This window comes from Telopea speciosissima, chromosome 2, assembly GCF_018873765.1.
Source record: "Telopea speciosissima isolate NSW1024214 ecotype Mountain lineage chromosome 2, Tspe_v1, whole genome shotgun sequence".
NCBI classification, from domain to species: Eukaryota; Viridiplantae; Streptophyta; class Magnoliopsida; order Proteales; family Proteaceae; genus Telopea; species Telopea speciosissima.
Window position 1 is genome coordinate 73481786 of NC_057917.1, and position 22603 is coordinate 73504388.

Below are 22603 nucleotides of genomic sequence, written 5' to 3' on the forward strand. Positions count from 1 at the left end.
GGGTGCTCCCCCTTATTGTATTTTTCTTTCTTTGCTTGCTGGTTCGTCTGGAGTAGTTTTCCAGCATTAATAAATTATTTTACCAAAAAAAAAGACCCAGGTTCCGCATCACTACCACATGGGATTTTCATCCTCTCAAGTGCGGTGCACTGCCCAATACACCACATTTGGGAATCCAACTGTAAAAACATGGGCAATGACGTCTTTTTATCAAATGTTGGGTAGATGGTTGGATTCACTGCACTTGAGATGATAAATTTCCCAACCACATGGCCGATATCACTCCAGAGAAACAATTCCCTATCATAATCGGATAAAATCCAAAACACTTGGTCCATTACAAAAGGAAAGCACAGGCTCAAGTAACTCTCCAGGATAAATGACATTCAAGGACAGAGCATTTGTTTTTGAAAGAGGAAGAGCAGGCAAATATTCATATCACAGCATTTCTGTAGATCCAACTACTGTTAATACACAAATACAAAGGTTCATCAACCTCATTACAAATTATCATATGTACATATTGTGAACGTTGAGAAAAGGCCACAACTCCATGATTTTCTTTTCCTGCTACAACCCTGAGGCCGTGATCCCCACCCCTCCCCCCTCCAAAGAAAAGAAAAGAAAAAGATGATTTTATTCTTCATTCGTAAATTACAACATGCAGTCAGTCTATTGAAGCTGGATTGACACATCAATAGGCTACACCTCCAGCAAAACCATCTCCGTCATGAAGCAGACTCTCTGTCAACCAATAACCGTCCCATGAACCACCTATCCTCTGCCAAGAAGAAACATAAGCCATTATTCTGTAAACAAATAAATGATCTACCACCACATACAATGGCAAAGAAGAATATTTTATATTTTATATTTTTTAGGCAGAAATGGATTAGGTCATGTGTAATTTTCCATTGGTGTAATAGTTCATATCTGATTTCTTCCCCAGTTTCTGTAAATCTTATAACATTACCTCAAACATTTTTTCTTACATAGTGGCATCCCCTTTCAAAACTGTTTCATTGAATGTGTACTTGTCTCTTGACTCAAGATTGTGCATCATTTCTCTCTTCACTCAAGAATACAGAGATTTGTGTATAGCACCACACAGAGAATCGTGCAAATACAAAAATTGTTAAGAGAATAGATCTGAGGATCATCATATTTGATAGCCACTCGAGGAAAACAAAAAAGATTGAAATTTCAAAGCCCAATATCAATGTAGAATGGTAGAAGAGTTCTAACCACCAGGCATCCCCCCCCCCCCCCAAAAAAAAAGGCATATTAACTTGCTTCGTAACTGCTAATATTAAAGTTTTTCCCGAATTCCAATACTTGCTTCAATATCAGATGGTGTAAAAGCCTCCACCTGCAGTGAGCCGTGCATAATTAAAGAATCGAAGGCTAGGGGGTGGTTGTATTATTCAGGAGGATGATCTCGGGTTTATCATACATGCAAGCATCAACCAGTAGCCATGACTCAGTGAGAACAATATAATGTTCAGGACCTTCAGGATGAAATATATACACAAAGCAAGAAGTCATAACAGTTTTACCAATTTGAAGATACCAAACACATAATCAGCATTCAGCAATAAGAAAAGGAATCAAACCAGATTTGAAATTCTACCCTACATTTCCCACATGAAACTATTGTACGAAAATGGTGTTCTTTTATATTGAGGTGAAGAATTATTAATGGAAAATGAATAATCCTATACAAAGAAGAGAAGGCTATGAGAACAAGGGTACAAAGAACAAACCTGAATCATTGTAAATTGGAATATCTCTTCTTCCTCTGGACGGGCACCTCGAATCCAAACCCGTTGCTTGAACCGGTTCTATGGAAAAATTCAAACAGATCAAACTGTTAATTATAGAAACACAGATTTTGTGGAAGTTTGAGCAGATTGTTGGGATTTACATAGCCTGATGCATGCTGGGCAGAATTCATAAGTTAATCCAAAAACCTGATTAATTGGTTAATTTACAAGTTTTTTATTACCTCTTCCACCCACAAACTGCTCAAGATCCTCCGCTCCTTGTGACCCAGCAAAACTCGGTAGGTCGAATGGTGGAAGATTCGCCTGAACCGTTCAAACTGCTTGGAGAGTGAGAATGACACATATGAACCTGGAGTTAGCAATGAAGCCTTTACCCAAACATTATTGATTAGGTATCAAGGGTCCAGATAGATCACTGACCTGTCCCAAATCAAAGAAGGGCCCAAAATATGTGGACCTCTCAAAAGGATCAAAACCAGCGAACTGTCACTCAAAATAATACAGCATTCCGATTGTCACTTAAAGTTTCACCAAGAAATGAGAGAAGAGAATAAACACAAAGTACAAATTGTGCCAGAGGTGTTAACTTAGACATTACCCGGTACATGACTTCCACCCCATAATCTTGACGGGGCTGGTCATTGTATTTCAAAGCATCAAGCTGGTGCTGAACTGCTTCTTCTGCACTAAACTAAAATAAGAGATCAAAGTAGATCTAGAAGTTATAGAGGTATATATATTTACAGTTTTGTACCCAATAAAATAGAGAGAATCTTACACTTAGTCTCGGGCCAAAAGGTCTTTTCTGGCGAGACTCAAGCCTGCAAAAGCAAACCAAGTTTCAAGGGTGCATAGCAAATTGGTGTTGATATTCAATTATCACTGACTAGACCATAAATAAAGACGGAGTATGGTTTGGAATGTATATGGTGTGTAACTTTATTTACACTAAGACAGCTAATGAGGTGGTGAATATCGATGAGAGGGAGATTCCACAAAGTGATTATTTTAGGTCTCTGGGCTCAACCATAAAAAAGGAAGGTGATATTGAGGATGATGTTGCTCAGAGAATTAAAATAGATTGGTTGAAGTGAAAAGGTGTGTCTGGAGTGTTATGTGATCGGCATATTACTTAAAGCTTAAAGAAAAATTTTATAGGACTGTCATACGACTATGATGTATGATGCGGAATGTTGGGCAGTTAAGAAGCGAAATATAGATAAATTAAGTGTAGCGGAGATGAGTATGTTGAGATGGATGTATCGCAAAACTATGGAGGCCAAAGTAAGGAATGACCATATTAAAGCTGAGTTGGGAGTAGCTCCGATTCATGATAGGCTACGAGAAAGTTGTTGGACGCGGCATGGCCATGTTCAACGAAGGCCTTCAGATGCTCCAGTTCGGAGTAGTGATTTGATTTAGATTGAAAGATCTAAAAGAGCCAGGGGCAGGCCTAAAATAATCCTAGTCTTTTACCACGTATGACTTCGAATAGAGCTGATTGGAGAGCAAGGATCCATGTAGCAGACCCCATTTAGTTGGGATAAGGTTATGTTGTTGTTGTTGACTGACTAGACCAAGGGCCATCTTGAGAATGGCAGACCCAGCAAGTCTTCGAGCAATGCTAAAAGTCAAAGGCAAGTAGGCAACAATGACTGAAAGACTAAGATGATGGTACTTAAGAAGCGAAATCCACAAACGATGGGCACTCATACAAGTGTGGTGAATAATGAGGTAAACAAAGACTTTGCTAAGACTAATTAACTAGGCTTTCCAGAAAATTGGCATTCTATTCTGTGAGAGATGTAATTACCAAGAACTCACTTTTTTTTCCCTTGTTTCTAAGATGTAGTCTGACCACTGTTGGGGAACTTTTTCAGCCACAATAGATGCTCTTTTGTACTGGTAGAATATTTTTACAAACACACCACTTCTGATTAAAAAGAGAAAAGGGTCATGATATATTTCATAATTGTTTGCAAATATAGGTGGGACCATGTGATAGAGGACCCTACAACCATCTCATCGGTCAAGTTTCAGCCTAAAACCAGTGGAAGAGCTTTAAAAGTGAATATAAACTAAACAGAAAATTAGAAGAACGCCACTAGTTCTCATTACAGAGAAATGGGATTCTTGTGCTTCTATGAAAATTTAAGGTCATTTTAACCACTTCTTGTGCTTGTCTCAACCTGATATTTGACCTGTGAGATGAGTATGTGGTCCTTTATCACATGGACCCACCTTCGGGCATCCAAATCTGCCACATGTCAAGAAAAGCATGTCCTCATTGCAAATCCAAAGTCACTGAAGATCATGACATTTATATTTATATCGAAGTTTTGAAATCCAATAAAAGAAATGTTTATTGTACCTTCTGTAGCTACCTTCACCATCAGAATGCCACCAAACATATCCCCATATTTCTTGTTCCAATGGAAATTTGCAGCAAAAGCGGAAGAACTACCTTCCCCATTTAAGAGTAAAATATATATCCCTCCCACACACCCCACCCAAAAAAAAAAAAGAAGGAAAGGTTTTCCTATTTAGTTTCTCTAGAAGTAATTCAAACACAGGCCATCAATTTGTGTTTGATGTAGGAAATCTAGGGTGAAAACAATAACTTGAGAACTAGAGTTGAGTAACAGCAATCTGAAGATAAAAGATGCACAGGCAGTTACATTGAAATAGAAATATTATGCTATAGTTTTTCGACCAGTATAATATAATATATCTATATGATAGACAAGCAAAACACGGGAGCCTACCATCTACCTCCCCCAGACCCTGCGAAACGCGGGAGCCTTGTGCACTGGGTACGGCCCCTTATATGATAGATTAGCAACAGTAAAGTGTAACTTTTCACTGTCTACACCTCAAAAAGTCCTCAATGGGGCTCTTTTCAACTCTGAGCAGGAATTTGGAATGTCCTACTTTTGGAGTTAATCAAATGGGATAGGGCACAAATGACATATCAAATATATGAATGTTACCGTCTAAGAGTCTGAGATTCTGCAACGTTACACCATCCATGTTAAAAGAGTACACACTTGTCCCCATTTGCATCACTTTGTAGTTGTGGTTACATAATTCTCCCAATGAATTTTTGTAACATAATATCCTCTTTATTCATAGTTTGTATTCTCAATTTCCAGTTTTGGGGTTTTTTAATTTCAGGCAACTCGAATACATTGGCCAGTCCAGTTGCAACAATGACATAGCCCTCTCGTTTTTAATTGCATGTATTAGTTGTGTCATGCCAACGGTTGCTTTACTTCACTCTCTTTACATATTTTACATCTTATTTTACACGAGATTCTTTTTGTTTTTTAGGTATCTAAATTGAGAAGCTTGGAGTTGAGTGTTTCAATCTTTTCAATTGCTCAAACAGAAGTGACTCTAGTTGGAATCCAGTTTTCCTGTCATGAATAACTGCAAAAGCTACCAAATAAGGTAGGGTAAAGGAATCTCCTAGACTTTCTTAATATTAACAGCATATGGAAAACCTAGAGAATACAGAATTCCATCAGTCTTTCACGTTAATGTATAGCATTCCAAATGCCTAGGAAACAAATGTATGAAAGGATCTAATAGTTCAATAAAAGGCCAGAGTGCATTCTTACATTCATGGTTGCATACTATAATAAAATTCCTTGGAAATAACTCCTCTTTATGGGTGGAATTCAATTCAATCGTCTCTGTTTCCGCAGAGTCAGAACCGAGAAGGAAGCAAAATATCGTTCAAATTCAACAAATCGGTGCAGAAACATAATCCAATGAAAAATCTTTGCATTTGTAAACCTAAAGATTTTGGACGACGGGAAAAAAGGGGGGAAAATAAATTTTTTCCTCTCAGACAATTTTGATAAGTACAAACAGCAGGAACGACATACCAATCTGCCGAGAGAAAATCGGGAACGTCAGCAGAAGCTCTACAGCGAAAGCTAATGGCGAAGGGTCGAGCCTGATGTATTCCGCCATTAGAGGGTTTTGAGAAGAGAGAAAGGGATTGAGCAGGTGAGCACGAAGAACAGAACGCCATCATCCTCACCTCAAATCTCCCAATTTCCCCGAGCTGGAACGGAACAGTAGACATGCGAGGAAACTACTTGACCGTCTCTTTGTACACACTCTACACGTGTCACAGCAAAAATTTGGATATCCAATTTCAGAAAGAAAATAAAATTAAAACTTCTTCAATTACTCCAAAGTCCGCCGCACCCCTCCTGGACCCTAGAAAGGTGGAAAAGTTCAAGGGTGCGGTCGTCTTTTTATGTTGGATTGTGTCTGGGTATTAATACATGCTCACACATAGCACCAATTAACGTTCCTTTTCTTAGAAAGTTAGACTGTATAGTTTTTCCTATGGAAGGAATGCTTTGGGGATTGGAGCTATTAGGGTGTTGACCAACCTTAAGCATAAACATATTGTTTTAATTTGATATTTGTCCGGGATGAGGGCAAGCACCTGAACCACTGAAGCATGCATTCCTCTACTACCCTTAATTGGCCAAGCAAGCTTGGTTTTGCTTCTATAGTTTCCATGAGATCATCATTAGACCAATGTTTACCCTTCTTTGCTTGGATCATTACGTGGGGTAGAGAACTGAGAACTACAAAGAAGAAGCAACAAAGATTCTTCATTGCTCATGCCATCATTGTCTCTGAAATATGGGAGTTGAGGCATGCTAGAATATTTAGAGCCACCCTCCCATCATTTGATGCATGGCTATCAGTGGTCAATCGAAATGTGGAGGAAACCCTATCTTTGATACATGGTTTTTTCTGCTTGCCAGGCATCCTAGCAACCACTTGAGGATCCTTCCAATGTCCCAAGACCATTCTTACACCAATGCGGAATTTTCTTCCCACTCAAAGCAACCAAGTAGCATTCTTTTCCCTATATGATATTTTTGTTTACGACAAGTGTGGAGCCAAGATAATGAATTCCTAATTACAATTGGATTACATCAAGGATCAGCTTAAAACCCTTATATATTTGCGGTTATCTTAGATGATTTAACTAGAGACATTCAAGATGAGGTTCCTTGATGTATGCTTTTTGCTGATTTATTGTTTGGTGGAAGACAAAAACAGGGATTAATATCAGGTTTGAGTTATGGAGATCAAGCTAAGAATCAAAAGGTTTTAAGATAACATTCCTAAAGCTTTTCCATTTAGATGTTCTTAAGAATACACCCTTTTGCTTTAGTTTGTAAAGAGTTTGTATTAGGAATGGTTTTACTTGTACCTGGAATTCATCATTGTATGATGATAGCTTTTAAGCCTTTATTTGTTGATAGTTATGCTTATGCACAGAGCATACTCTTCTTTTCCCCCTGTTATAGTGTAGAAGGTATGGATACCTTATCAATTGTTGGTACCTTCTTTTTCTTTAACAAAGTGATAAAGAAAACTAAACTATACTGATTGAAAACCAAAATTTAAAAACAAACTTAAAAAACAATTTTCTGGACAAATACAAATGCTTTTCCACACAAACTGAATAAGCAAATTGCACAATCACAGCCAACCTCAAATCCTACCTTGGAAGTGATCAAATATTTCCAGTTTCAGATCAATCTTTTCCCCAGATCTAGAAATAGATTTTCAAGATCTCAGAAATTTCTTCCCCAGGCATCATGATGAGAATTGTGTGGAAAAAGCTGTATCTGAATGCATAGAATCTAATGGTCTAGCAAGCACACATAAGACATGAGACATTTGAAACATGGAATTAGTCTGCAGTGCAGTCATCTTATCTAGTTTTTGGAGTTGTATATTTCAGGTAAAATTTCCAGTATTGACCAAAACTGTTTATGTGGACAGAACACAAAACAATGCCAGGCCCTAACAAAAACCGCAAGTCGAGACCAAAGCAAAATGAAATTTAACCAAAATTTTCAGCTCAAGAATAAAAAGAAAAAGAGAAGGAAAAACCATGTTGATCAAAGGTCATGGTTTTAGTTTAAACCATAAGAATCAAGTAAATAGTCTCTCTGGTCAAAATTGGACAGTTTACAACTGATCAAATTAAAAATCAAGAAAAGAGGGTAAAAAAATAGGAAGGGATTACAGGTAATGAATAATATATACAAGATGAAAAGAGCACCGCAATTGTTTTTACTTGCGAGCAATCTAAAGCTGCAATATGAAAACAGGACATTCCCCAATAGCATGTACGGCAGCAGCACCATAAATTCTTAAGAAGCAGCAGGCATTTTGAGGCGGGAAGTTGTCTCGTCTTCTTTGCTGCCACACCTTTACACCACAAATTAATCAATCCCATTCAATAACAAGCTTCTTTCACAGTAAAGAAATACACTGAAAGCCTGCTTCTTACTATTGGTCTGTATCCTTTGTGAATGCCAGTTGACAAGCCAGGGCAATATGATCACTACCCCATTTCTGAAAAGCAGAAGCCAGTAACACACTCAAAAATAAGACAAACCACAATTGTAGTGACAGTGAAATGAAATACAATTTGCATGTGTGTTAAAACTTTATTGTTTTTGACTTTTGATAGTTTATAGACCAGCAACTAACGCACCCAGCAGCATCGACTATTATAAAAGTCCACCATTACAGGATGGACAGGTCCCACCTAGAAGATGTGCCATGCTGGTAAGAATTTTCTACAAGAATGTAGTATCTTCTCTCCACCCATCCTAAAGAATATGCATCTGATGCTCCAGACCAACTTTTGGCAAAGGAGATACCAGATGCAACCTGCATAGTATTAGGCCCCCATCTTCGAGCTTACATGCATCGTTCATGCTGGTAAAAAAATGGTATCATTGTCCCAAGGTAAACTTGACAGGTGACCTCAATTCAACTGGATGAATACACTAATGGATTTAGTTTTTATTAGATTAATGTCATTTCTAATGACCTAGGCCAATCCACCAAGGTAAGAATCTAGAAAACTAAGAAAACTTTAACATACATGTGTTGGGAATCCACCAGTTAGTTGCTTAAGAACATGCTTTGGTATTGTGTCAAGCACTTTGACAGTCTGGAGACCTTCCGAACACCTGGGTGTAGATCAAGTTTCAGTAAAAATTTTCTCAATGAGAAAGAACAGCAACTCTATTGAAATAGAAAAATAGAGGTACAAGTACAATCCACTAAGGGAGATGGAATAAATTAACAAGAAAAAAAAGCATTAGGAATAGACCTACTACTCATAAATGACACATTATTCCAAAATAAATCTTGGTCCAAGGACACCTTGTTTTGCCAACTCATCCACTTTTACTTGTGCTCCTTAGGAATCACCGAAATGAGTTGATGTTTCAAACTATTGTCCTTTTCCTCAACCACACAAAAAAAAAGATTCACGCAACTCTATAAGAATCATACTGAAAAGGAAGTTTTCCCTTTCTGTATACAGATTTTCTTTTAGAAGGTAAGTACACCTTTCAGTACAACAGATTTCAAAACCCTCTTAAATATCAATGATCCTATTGAAAACTACCAGGGGAACTGAAACAGCGCAATTTTAAAGAGTAAAAACCTACTAGCCAAGCAACCTTTTTCCCATCTTGAAAGCTAACGATTCAATACCAATCAGCAGATGCAGATGATAAAGCTGTTAGAGTTCATAAGGGTATTTTAAGCATATGCCTGTTATATTGTAACTTGATGTAATGTGTTCTTTTCCTTTCGTCCTTTTACCTCCCTTAGCTATCTTATATTAGCATAGGAGGGCAAGGATGTAATTTTCCTTTTTTAATTGAGCAATATATGAAAGAGTTGTGAAGATATTCACAACACACATTACCACCAAACTCTCTTCTTCTCTATTTCCTCGTCTCCTCCTTCTTCTCCCATCTCCTTCCCTTGTCCTTCCTTACATTCACCACCTAAATTCCAACTAGAGCATCAAGTCATGAAATTCAAAAGCAAGCTTACCATATATAGTCAACAGTACCCAAAAATCTCCTGTTATAACTGGTAACTTCAGGTTCTCTGGTTGGGTCTCTCGTTCCAGAATAATCCTGCGAAACATCAAAATGGTTAGAAAGACTAAGTCCATTTTGGTCTCCAATATTCAACTAATGATTTCCATGAAAAATTGGAGCTACTCAACATCTGTGAAGATGTTTACGAGTTCAACTCAAGTAGTCATTAATACATAACAAATATCTTTCCAACTTCTTGACCACGTAGCATTAATTACTATCACATAGAAGACCGCATGACAGTCATAAAATACTATGGTCGCAAGGACTTAATCGTGGTTGCAAAGACATAGTCACTCTCAGACATGTACGAAAGATGATCACAGCAAATGATGACATCGTCCGTCTAAGATGATTTAATCTCTTAAACTCTCGGACATTCACGGGAGATCACATGGAAGGCCACAATGATTGTTTGTAGACACTTACTCAATAAAATATCTATTGTCTATGAGTCTAGACTTAGACTTTTTAGATTTGCCAATATAGTTCGATGTTCATTCTTATTTACAAAAGATCATTTCTTGATTGAAAAAATATCTTCTAAAGCTAGTGCTGCATCATCCAATTGCAAGATCAAGTGAGCTTTTCTGATGCACATAATTAAGAAAGCAAATAAATACTTCATAAGATAGTAGAATAATGCGACGATACCTCAACTTCTGTATATGTGCTTTTTAACTTTAGAGGTTGTTCAAGAAGTTTGCAATCTGGATTTCCTGATGCTGTCTCTATTTCCACTGGAGTCCATAACTTAGGGTCATAGACATATTTCTCTGCCTTGGTAGGCTCAGTCTCCAAATGCAGTGGGGAATCTTCCTGAATTTCAACACTTACTGGATTCAATGGTGACTTGTTTGGAGTAGCAAGGCATTCTTCTGAGAACTGATCCGTTTCTACAGAACTAGGTCCTCTGAACTTGTTGCAGTGAAGCTCAGTTCCAAAGATGCCTTCGCTGTTGTGTTTCTCAGGTGAAAATGAACTATGATCTTCACCTTCAGTTACATTTTCGCCTGCAACTTCATCTAGCTTGTCTATTGAGAAGTCAGCCAGCTTTTGATCCAAGGACACGTAATGTGTTGAGGAATTAGACTTCTCTTTAGTGGTGACTTGCTCAGATGAAGAAATATCAGAAATGGACACATTCACAGGCTTCTCATCAAGTACATCAATATCTACATTTCCACTTTCTACATCGTTATGCACAGCCTCCTCTGGCGTTGCTGCAACCATCAGACAATCCATGTTTGAATCTGATTCAGACTGTTTACTCAAGGATCCAGGAATTGAGTTGGAAGTGATACCTCTTACTTCTTCCCCATCTTGAGATTCAACTACCCCAGGCTGAAAATCATCACAACAAGATGTTACTGGAGGAGTAAGTTCATGACTACCATCATCTCCTAGATCGACAGTGAGCCCAACTTCACTTCGATTAGTACTTGGACTTCCCTCTAAGCAATCATCTAGAACACGGGCAGCTGAGCCAAATTCATCCTTACAACCTTCTACTATATTCTGTTTTATTTCTTTTCCTGCTGCAGCAGAAACGTCGTTTCCATTTCTACACTGCACATCAAATTTTTCTAGCACAAAATTAACACTTTGAGGTGGAGACAAATTCTCTTCTGAAGGTGCACTTTTGACATCAGTATGTGGCTTGTTTTGTACATACAAATCTGGGAAGCAATTACTCTGTTCATTGCCAATTTGTGTTTCATCAACCAACATTGAAGCTCCATTTGTATTACTTATAGTCTGAGCCCTGCAACAGAGTACTAATTTTCAGCCTTAAACTTAGCCACATATTAAAGAGAAGATGGGTTTGACAAAAGAAGATTAGACCTGTTCAAAACACCCCCTGAATTAGGGGTAAATGACTTTAGTGCAGAAATTTCAGCAGAATACTGCCCAGAGACCTGATCTCTAGCAAGTCCAGACAAACTTAACTGCAAAATGTAAAACATCAAAAGTTAGACATTTCATGTTATAAAATGCCAAAAAAAAAAAAAAGAAGAAGAAATTTAGAGAAGTAATAAAACATTACCATCTGTTCTGATATATAGTTATATAATGGACTCTGATCCAAGAGCAAGCAACAAAGAAAAACAGTGTTAATGCAGAATTGATTCTAAAACTTCTTCAGAATCTACAACATAAATTTATGTTAATGAAGAAATCTTAACTCAGCCTTAGTGGGAAGAAGTGACAGAGAAAGAATCTACCTTTGGAGTACAGTTGAAATCCCCACAAATAACAAGGGGAGCTTCATTCCAAATCTTAGAAACAGCATGAGCCCTATCAAGGAGCACTCTAACCTGTTAGTAAAGGCATTATTACGTTAGTCAACCAATCATAGATATCAACACAGAATTTTATGATTTCTGACTAAGGCATCATCCGTGCTACTGATCCTTGGAAAGAAAAGAAAAGAAAAAAAGAGGACCACAGATATCCACAGTGAACACCAGGCATATTACTCGACTAAAACCAAAGATATGACGAACTGATCTGGCAGTGAGGATGATACACACAAATTCTTATGTCTTCAGTACCACAGTTAACAATGATATAGTGAACCCTTACCAGAAACTCCACTGTAGATGACCCTTTAGGATGATGCACCCAAATTCTTCAGCCTTCAGCATCACAATTAACATGGCTCAGTGAATCCTGACAAAAACTCTACAAGAGTATACGCTTCCAAGTCTTTCGATTTCTTTTACATCTAGGAACCCCATTCAGACCACCCGTTGAGTCTTCTTAGCAATCCAAAACCGAAGTGCCTTTGTCACAAGACTCACAACTCACAACCATGTTGTACAGCAAGATAAATTCATGCATTGACTTAGAGAGGAGTTTCTAGAGTGTTTTGGTACAAGCCTTGTTGAGAACCGTGGGATTGGAAATATTGACTCTTTGTCTCTAGGCTTTTTTTTTAATTTTTTCCCTACACTATTTTGCCCTTGGGGTGTAACTTTATTATAAATAAAGAGGACCTCTGTCATTAAAGACAAATCACTTCATTCTCTCAACTCTGATTCCGAACTTGATATCAGAACACAAAACCCTAGGAAATCCTTTTTGGTTTTTCGCATTGACCTTTCCTCACCACTGCTGCCGCCGCCATTGGAGGTTGTAGCATCCCCATCTAGCATGGTAGACAACCACCGTACAATGCACCCATTAAAAATTTCTATGTTTTTGCGCCTCCTCACCGCGCTCTCCTACCACTGCTGCCGCTGCCCATGCCAATGCTGCCGCCTCTCTAAAAGCCTGACCCAAGGTTGCCTCTTCCAGCAGTGATTGCCGCCTAGCCGCAACCCAAGGTTGCCTCTCTCCGTCACCCTTTGCCGCGATCACTACTGGTCGCCCTTCTCTACTGCCATGACCTCCTCCCTGGTTGCCTCTCTCTGCCGTGCACCCTTAGCCACCGCTCCACCATGACCTCCCGGTCGCCGTGCCTCCACCGCCGGCCTCTCTAGCCACTGACGCTGCCGCCGCCAGCGCTTGTCACCGGCCTCTCCTACCGCCGATGGCACTTGTTAGCCACACCCCTCCGGTTGCCGCACCTTCTACGTCGGCCTCTCCGTCGCTGGCGTTGACACTCCCATGTTTTTTTGGCATTGTTGAGTACTTCTATTTGTTGCTACCCTTGATCCTCTTTTCTTGGTTCTCATGGGTAACGATAATACAAGTATTGCTTTTCTTAATGCACCCTCCTCAGAAACCACTGAGGGGCACCCACTTGGTCAATCAAGTAGTACTGGGAATCATACTCTCCAACTTGGCCCCATCAAACTGAATGGCCAAAACTACCTTACTTGGTCCCGGACATGTCTTCTCACTCTTCGGGGACATAACTACTCTGGCCTCATTACAGGAGACACTCCTAAGCCAGCCGATCCTACAGCCGCTTCTACATGGCTGTCTAATGATGCACTGGCTATGTCTTTCCTGCTTAATTCAAAGGAGCCATCTATTAGTCCTAGCTTTGTTCTCCTTAATTCGGCCAAGGAACTATGGATCCCAATTCGTCAGCCTTACATGCAAGAAATTATGCTCAAATCTATGAGATACGATGTCAAGTTCATAATACTATTCAGAAAGAGCTCTCCCTCACTGCCTACTACTTTGCCTTTACCACTCTCTGGCAACAATTGGACTTCTACCATCCCGTTCCTATGGTCCACCTTGATGATGCTGGCAACTTCCAGAAGGAAAGAGAAATGGACCGTGTATAACTTCTTGACTGGTTTGAATCCTAAGTATGACCAAGTTAGGGTGCAAATATTGGGGCGTGATACATTCCCTACACTTCTTCAGGCATACAATTTGGCTCGGTCTAAGGAACACCGCCAGACTATTATGATGCCTTTTGCTATTCCTGTTCAATCTGCCTTGCTCACTACACCATCTCAGTCGGCTACATCACTTCCTGCCGATCTCTCCCAGGCTTCTATTCCTCCACGGGAACCAGTGAAGTGTGATTATTATGGTCGCCCTCGTCACACACGGGAAACTTGTTGGAAGCTCCATGGACGCCCTAAAAGTGGGCGTAACTCTAAACAGGGCAACACTCGTTCCCAGGCTCATCTCTCTAAAGCATCCGACATTGCCCCAACCACTTCTACAATGGCACCCTTCTCTCTGAATCAGATAGCTGTTATCCAAAAATTGGTGACACAATTAACTACTAATTCTACCTCTTCTCTTGTCTCCGACCTTGCTTAGTCAGGTAATTTTCATGTTTCCTCTTTGAGTCCTTTGTGGTTGATTGATTCTGGAGTTATTGACCACATGACTAGTAACTCTGAGGTCTTCCATACCTACACTCCTTGCTCTCGCCGGGATAAGGTATGCGTTGCCGATGGGTCTATGTCCTCCATTTCTAGTAAAGTTTCAGTTACCTGTTCTTCCCATCTCTCTATTTCTTCTGTCTTACATGTTCCCCAATTATGTGCAAATTTATTGTCTATTTACCGCATGACTACTAAGTTGAATTGTTCTGTTCACTTCTTTTCCACTCATTGTGTGTTTTAGGATCTGGTCACAGGCATAGTACTATATCTCGCGATATATCGGTATCTCGGGCCTACCGAGATATCCGAAATATCCGAGATATCAATATTCCCGAAATATTGCATTTTTCTGCAATATTTCGGGGTCCATCTCGGGGTATTTGGCCATATTTAGGCTCGAAACTTCATGGACAGCCTTATTTAAGCTTAATAAACACATTTAAACCATAAAATTGTAAAAATGTGAATTCAAATTGGTGTTTTGGGCTTGCACTGATTGACATACGTCGCCGACCTTAATGTATAAATAGTTAAATACACATAGATTAATGAAATCACAACTTAAGTTACAAATTACAAGTGCTAAATCGCTAATAGTAGTTCTTTGTGCCTCCTGGATCAATCCCACTCATGCCTGCCGAGTCGACGTCCATTGCTCTCTGTTTGAATGACATATGTGGACCACGGTATAGAATCGAGAAGAAACGAGTGTAGTCATCCACAAGTGTCACGTAAATGGAATCATCAACATCGTAGGTAACCTATCCTAGGATATAAACTAGGTTACCAATCGATCCAATTCGTGAAGAAGATGATCCACCGTGATATGATGTTGGCGCCGCAAGCAAGAGGCGATGGCATTGGCCGCATGTATGGCGGTGAGGTTGGTATCTAGGTCCGCTAGGGTATGCAAAGATGTTATCTACAAAAGATGATCCAAGATGTCCCTGGGATCTGGATCGTAGTCATAGTCCCCTACCCCACTAAATCGCCCATATGATGATGATCCATATCCATATCCACCGTAAGGTTGTGATGCACCATAATCCGATGCCAATGGAGCGGCATGTGCGCCAAAAGATGGGGCACGCCAATGTCCAATGCGGTCCTCCCTCCCTATCACCCATACTCAAACCACCAACAGAGCTAGATAGGTTATCAATGTCCATTCGATCAGTGTGCGAATCGTGTTCGCACGAATTCTACGCTTCCTCGTCAGACAGACATGTAGGGGCCTCTCGAAAGGGCGGGGGCACGTGCCCGTGGTCCGTATTCAGTGTGGCATGATCAAACCGTGTCTCTCCAGGAATCGGAGCGGGCCCACAGCGCCGAATCCTCGGGCCTCCTGGCCTACCACATAACGCCTCGCATGCCGTCATATTCTTCACCAAAGATCACCACCACCAACATCACCACCACCAAGATCACCATCACCACCACCAAAGATCACCATCATCACCATCATCATCATTCGAGGACTTAGACCAGCCTTCATCATCGCAAGAATATCGCACCAGCGGTCAATGGAATGGTATGGGCGAGGCTTCCTCGCATGTATCCGACCCTCGTCGCCCATATACTCGCCCACATCGCACCAATCTCGGTTATCATGGGGTCGGGCCTACCTCCCTCCTCATCCAACACCGCTCACCTCTATCCTCACCCAATCCACAATAGGGTCCTCATCGCCTCGAGTCAACTCAAAGATGTCACTAGATCAATGCGTCCTGTCCCTCATGTCCCATGCGATGGCAGCTTTCAGCCTCAAGTCAGAGCGCATACACCATGTCGATAAACGTTGAGACCCCAACTGTTGCGCCTCTCGAGGGATGAGTGCAAAGGTACTCAGTTCCTCTCACAACCGGATGCGAACATGTTTGGGCAAGGACTTTAATTGCTATTCTTCTTAAGTTTTCACCGATTCCCATACAACACCCACCATTCATGCATTACAAGTTTACAACAAAAAGACATGTGTCAAATGTTGTTTCAACTTTCAACTTTCAAATTTCAATACATATGTAATTTAAAACTTAAAAGAATTACCAAGATCACCACGTGCTCGCTCAGATCGCAGCCTCGCTCCAAAACTTCCCAATGCATCCCTAAATACCTCGATCTATACCCATGTGGAAAATTAGTAAGTACTTCTTCACTACTTATTTGAAAGCATCAATAAGTCGAGTTTCCAAATGAACTCACTTCATTGTTGCAAATTGCTTCAGTAGCGCACCATCCGGCTCCAACTTCTTCACTACTTGTTTCACAAAGATCAATAAGTCGAGTTTCCAACCCAAGCCTATTGTTATATTGATACTTAGGGTCAAGTAGTATGCTGAAATATGACATATAGAATAGAGGTATTGTCAAATGCATAGGTAATTAGTAAATAATAATACTATGAATTAGTAAACATAAAACAAATTTATTCACCAAATTTATGCAGTGGATGCATAAGTTGATTCTCCCAATGAGCATTTATGATATCTAAGAAGTGTTTCACATCGCGAGGACCCACACTATAGACACTATCTTTCATCAAGTCTATTGCAAGATATAGGACTGGCATGGTCAGCCCTTCGAGCGGAGTCGCAACATGTAGAACTTGAATCGGCTCTAAAACTTTCACCACTTTGCTTAGTTTGGTCCAAGTCCTCGATGACATCGTTGTTTGTGCTTCCCTCCCATTTGCGCTTGGAACCCTTCCATTGAAACCCTCCTCGAAGCAAACATGCTTCTCGCCGCCTTCTTTGTCTCAATGCTTTTGAGGGCAATGTAGTTGGTGGCAAATCTTGTGATGCCAGGCCTAACCAAGTCACCCCACATTTTTCCCTCAATAGATTGAGTGCATAGGAGTGGTTGTATACAAAGTTGGTGACTTGTCTTGCACTTTCAACCACAGTCTTCACCAACTTTAACTTTCCCATATCTTTTAGCATTAAGTCAATGCAATGGGCTGCACAAGGAGTCCGGAAGAGCCGGTACTTATTATTGTTCATCATCTTCTCACCGGCCACTGAGTTACTTCCATCGTCTGCTACAACTGACAACATTCTCAATACCCACATCTTTTTCCACTACTTCCTTTAACAATCAGAATATATTTTGCATCCTTTATCTCTTTGGATGCATCCACGCATTTGAGGAACACTGCCCTCCCATCACAATAAATCATGAAATTGATGATGGACTTTCAGAGGCCCACCATCCATCTCGCCATTATAGTCACCCCATATGTCTCCCACATATTCTTCATCTCACTAATGTACTCATCAATCTCACTCTTTTGTTGAGGTAGATAAACATTCATTACCTCATATGGGGTGGGGCCCTTGAATCCTCGGGCCACCTGCAATGGTATCTATCACGGTATCATAATGGGGGCCTCAGTGCATGTTTCTGGGATGGTATGGTATAGCATCCACTTAGCTATTGATTCTTTAACCAATCCCTTCATCCCCTTCCACGCTCCTTCGATTGGTCGATCGCTTCCTTTCTTCTTATGCAATTTAGGATCGATGTTGATGGTGTACTGCATGGTAGAGGTGTTGGGGTGCCCTCACACTTTGTGATCTTTTAAAAGGATTCAAAGTTTTAGGACCTCCTGAATCGCCACTCCTCCACTACCCCTACTCTTTGTCTCACGATCATCTTGAAAACTTCCTCTACTCCAAACAGTCCGCCTAAAATCCCTAGCCTCCTCTCGCTGTTGTATGTCATCGCATCGCAATGTCATCATCGAGGAGGAGGAGGAGTCATCATCATCATTGTATCGCCTTCCTCCTCCCATCGAACTCCTCACCGTATCCTCAAGTTGTTCTCTTATCCTTTGCTTGTCACACCTTCCTCTTCTTTCTTCCCTCAAACTATCACCAATCTCCTGGCTACTTCAAGAGGGGACCATATGACAACCTACAACATCTTTAGATCCTCCAATGATGTTGTTTAAGTCATCGGACCCACCTCCCATAAATTGCATGTGACAATAATTACATATAGATTTTCTCTTATCCCCATCAATGGGAGTACCATGTAACCATGCAATGTCACCTATCTTTGGCTGGTTGGTCTCTCTTGCTCCCTCTGTTCTCTTTGTTCCGTCCGCCCCCTTTGTTGACTACTTTCCCCCACCTTTTGCTTGCCCCGCACGTTGTCTATCACGATCCGCCATAATGATACTTGTTTATCGCAATGTAAGTAACACAAATAATTAAAAAACTTAATGTAGATGCACTTCAATTGACACTTTTAGATTACTAATACACTTGTATAGTTATTTAATATTTTTCCCTAACCCTTATATTTTTCACAAAATTAAAACCAATTTTTATATATAATGTTAATATAAGTATTGACCTAACACAACAAAACTATGAATTAGTAAACATAATATACATGTAATGCATCTCAAAACATATAGAAATAACTTTCATATTTTTTCATTATTTTTTAAACTTAAAACTCATATTTTTCCTTATTTATTTCTTTTTTTAATTTTTATATATTTTTCTTAATTTTCGAAAATTAAAAGAATTATTTAAGAGCAGAAAAATAAACCGACATCGTGAAGCCGTAGATCGGCCATTGGTGTCTAACATATATTTAATTCATTACCATCTAAGTCATATTACCCCTAATTATTTCCTATTTTAGTTGTAGGAAAATGAATTTTAAAACCAGAAAAAAATAAAAAAATACATATGGGAAAAATTTCGACACCGTGAGGTCGAGATCGGCCTCCGTGTCAACATATATTAATATCATCAACATCCAACAACATTTGTACAAAGTTTTTTAAAAAAATTGTTTTAGAGAAATATAATTTACCTTAAATAATGAAATTAGGCTTCGATGATGAGCTTAGATGACCCTCCGACGCCTTCCCGGCGACAAGGAGCTTCAATGAGGCTTTGGAAGGGAGGAAGAAGAGAGAAAATTTCATTTCAGCAGCTCTCGGTCGAAATATCGACCAAGAGCTGCGAAATATGAAATTTATAAGGATTTTGAATGTGACACTATTGTCACTTTACAATATCTCGCGATATATCGTGATATCTCGCGATATATCGTGAGTTCCACGATATATCGTCGAAATATCTCGATATATCGACGAGTTATTGTACTTTTTATTCGACCTTGTTTCGTGATCTCTCGGTCATGTCGAGATTCACGAAATATCGCGATATATCGCCGATATTTCGCGAGATTTTATACCATGGTCACAGGTGCAACGATTGGGTATGGTCGGGTCCGTGATGGTCTCTACTACTTCTACTTGGAGTCTTCACCAACAACACTTCTCCCCCATCCTTTGCTCACATCCTTCGTGCTGATAATGCACTGACCAAACTTCACCACTGGCACCGCCACTTGGGACATCCTAGTTTTCATATTTTACGTTCTATGTTTCCAATTTAGTTAAATTTGTGGTTTAGAACAGCTACATTGTGATGTGTGTGAATTTGCTAAACACACTACAGATTCTTATCCTGTTAGTGATGTTAAATGTGATATTTCATTTTCTATCTTTCACTTTGATATATGGGGTCCCTCTAGGACTGTTGATCATAATGGCTTTCATTGGTTTATTACATTTATTGATAACTGCACTTGTCTCACATGGCTTTACCTCTTGCACAATAAATCTGATGCTTTTCATGCTTCCAGTCTTTCCATGCCATGCTTCGTACCCAATTTAATGCAACAATTCGGGTTCTTAGAAGTGATAATGGCATGGAATATCTTGATGGAACATTCCAGCAGTATCTCCTTTCTCATGGAATTCTTTCCTAAACCTCTTGTGTTCGGACCCCTGAACAAAATGGCATTCCTAAACGGTAAAACCGTCACCTTCTAGATGTGACCTGTGCCTTAATATTCACTATTGGTATCCCTAAAACATATTGGGGTGATGCTGTCCTTACTACTGCATATCTCATTAATAGGGTGCCATCTAGTGTTTTTAATTTTAAGACACCTATTTTTTTCCTCCCGGAACCATCAATTGCACCGTCTTGTCCTCCCAAGGTGTTTAGGTGTGTTTGTTTCGCCCATAATTCTTCTCCCTTTATGTCAAAATTGAATCCTTGAGCTATTCGGTGCATTTTTCAGGGTTATTCAGCTTCTCAAAAGTTGTGTCATCACCCCCTTCTCACCGCTTATATATCACCTTGGATGTAACTTTCATAAGTCTGAACCTTATTTCACGACACCTCTTCAGGGGGAGATATCGGTCCCACAACCACCTGCTCTCCAGATTTGATAACTTACACTCGGAACCGATCTAGGCGAAAGGAGACCATGGACGATCAAAGTCTTAAGGAAGAAGATCTGTCGTTACCCACTCTAGTAATTGGCAGTCTACCTATACCTATTCTTGCTCCTGTTCAACGGGAGATATCAGTCCCACAACCACCTGCTGCTCCAGACTTGATAACTTACACTCGGAACTGATCTAGGCGAAAGGAGACCATGGACGATCATCAACCATTACCAATTATGGCGCCTCCACCAGATCTGCCCTCACCATCAAGTAACATCCCCACTGTTATTAATTCTGTACCTGTTTCTGCTAATGAACCTGATGACCGCCCCATTGCCCTGAGAAAAAGGGTCCATCATGTACCCAACATCCTATTAATCACTTTGTTTCCTATGAGTCTCTAGCACCCTCCTATCAGGCTTTTGATTCCACTCTGTCTTCTGTGTCAATTCCACAGGATTGGAAGGAAGCCATCAAAGATCTCAAGTGGAAGGCTGCCATGATGGAAGAAATGCGGGCTTTAGATAAAAATGGTACCTGGGAACTTACTCCTCGCCCTACAGGGAAGAAATTAGTAGGCTGCAAATAGGTTTCATGGTCAAACAAAGAGCAGATGGCACTGTTGAAAGATACAAGGCACGTCTGGTTGCAAAGGGTTTCACTCAAACTTATGGGATTGACTACCAAGAAACCTTCGCCCCTATAGCGAAGATGAACACAGTAAGAGCGTTATTGTCTTGTGCTGCCAATTTGGGGTGGAATCTTCAACAATAGGATGTCAAGAACGCCTTCTTAAATGGCGATCTTGAAGAGGAAGTCTAGATGGACCTGCCCCCTGGTTTTCCATTTCCTTTAGCCACTGATCAAGTCTGCAAATTGAAGAAATCATTATACGGCCTCAAGCAATCTCCCAGGGCCTGGTTTGGTCGATTTCTGAAAGCAATGCAAAATTTTGGATATCACTAGAGTTAGGCCAATCACACTGTGTTTGTGAAAAAGGCTAGAACCAGGATCACTACCCTTATCGTGTATGTTGATGATATAGTAATTACTAGGAACAGTGATGATGACATTTCCCATTTAAAGTCATTACTTGAAGGGAAATTTGAAACCAAGGATTTGGGAACTCTTCGGTGCTTCCTTAACATTGAAGTTGCAAAGTCCGATAAGGGCATTTTCGTCTCCCAACGGAAGTATGTTCTAGACCTTCTCCAAGACACTGGTATGTTAGGGTGTAAGCTTGCAGACTCTCCTACTGAGGTCAATCATCAGTTGTTCAGTGGTATGGGTAACTCTGTTGATAAAGAACAGTTTGGACGGTTGATTTACCTGTCCCATATAGCTTATGCTATGGGCATTGTCAGTCATTTCCTTCATGATCCCAAGACATCACACCTAGAGGCAATAAATCGTATATTGCGGTATTTAAAGTCTGCCCCTGGGAAGGGAATCCTCTTTGCAAATAATGAAAACCTTCGCCTGGAGATATTCACGGATGCCGATTAGGCTGGATCCATTGATGATAGGCGACCTACCTTTGGTTATTGCTCCTTCCTTGGCGGAAATCTTGTTACATGGCGGAGCAAGAAACAATCAGTCGTCTCTCGCTCCAGTGCGGAAGCCGAATTCTATGCCATGGCATAAGGAATTTGTGAACTTATGTGGCTTAAGGGAATTTTGAGTGCTTTTTGGGTATCGTTGCTGAAGGTCCTATGCGCCTCTACTGTGACAACAAGGCTGCTATCAGTATTGTTCATAATCCGGTTCAGCACGACCGCACCAAACATGTGGAGA

At 40.2% G+C, this 22603-nt stretch overlaps 2 protein-coding genes across 3 annotated transcripts in view; both read right to left on the reverse strand.

Annotated features, from left to right (window-relative positions):
• Positions 1-599: 599 nt before the first annotated feature.
• Positions 600-21929, reverse strand: LOC122651734. The gene is made up of 9 exons (XM_043845246.1): positions 21922-21929; positions 15780-15784; positions 5675-5836; positions 2563-2605; positions 2383-2475; positions 2205-2267; positions 2006-2101; positions 1764-1841; positions 600-781 (listed from the first exon to the last, which is right to left on the reverse strand). The coding sequence occupies exons 3-9, from the start codon at positions 5824-5826 to the stop codon at positions 695-697; spliced, it is 612 nt and encodes a 203-aa protein (XP_043701181.1). The 5' UTR covers positions 5827-5836; positions 15780-15784; positions 21922-21929; the 3' UTR covers positions 600-694.
• The window catches only part of LOC122651733 (carbon catabolite repressor protein 4 homolog 6), a 34762-nt gene continuing 19912 nt past the window's right edge, over positions 7754-22603 (reverse strand). Inside the window, exons 9-16 of one of the 2 annotated variants that reach the window (XM_043845245.1) lie at positions 11971-12063; positions 11793-11825; positions 11591-11694; positions 11050-11510; positions 10400-10968; positions 9696-9781; positions 8728-8815; positions 7754-8189 (exon numbers count right to left, since the gene is read on the reverse strand). In XM_043845245.1, coding sequence (XP_043701180.1) covers positions 8124-8189; positions 8728-8815; positions 9696-9781; positions 10400-10968; positions 11050-11510; positions 11591-11694; positions 11793-11825; positions 11971-12063 — 1500 coding nt within the window. In that variant the 3' untranslated portion in view covers positions 7754-8123. Of the gene's footprint in view, positions 8190-8727; positions 8816-9695; positions 9782-10399; positions 11511-11590; positions 11695-11792; positions 11826-11970; positions 12064-22603 lie in introns of both variants that reach the window. The other variant, XM_043845244.1, reaches the window with a different exon arrangement.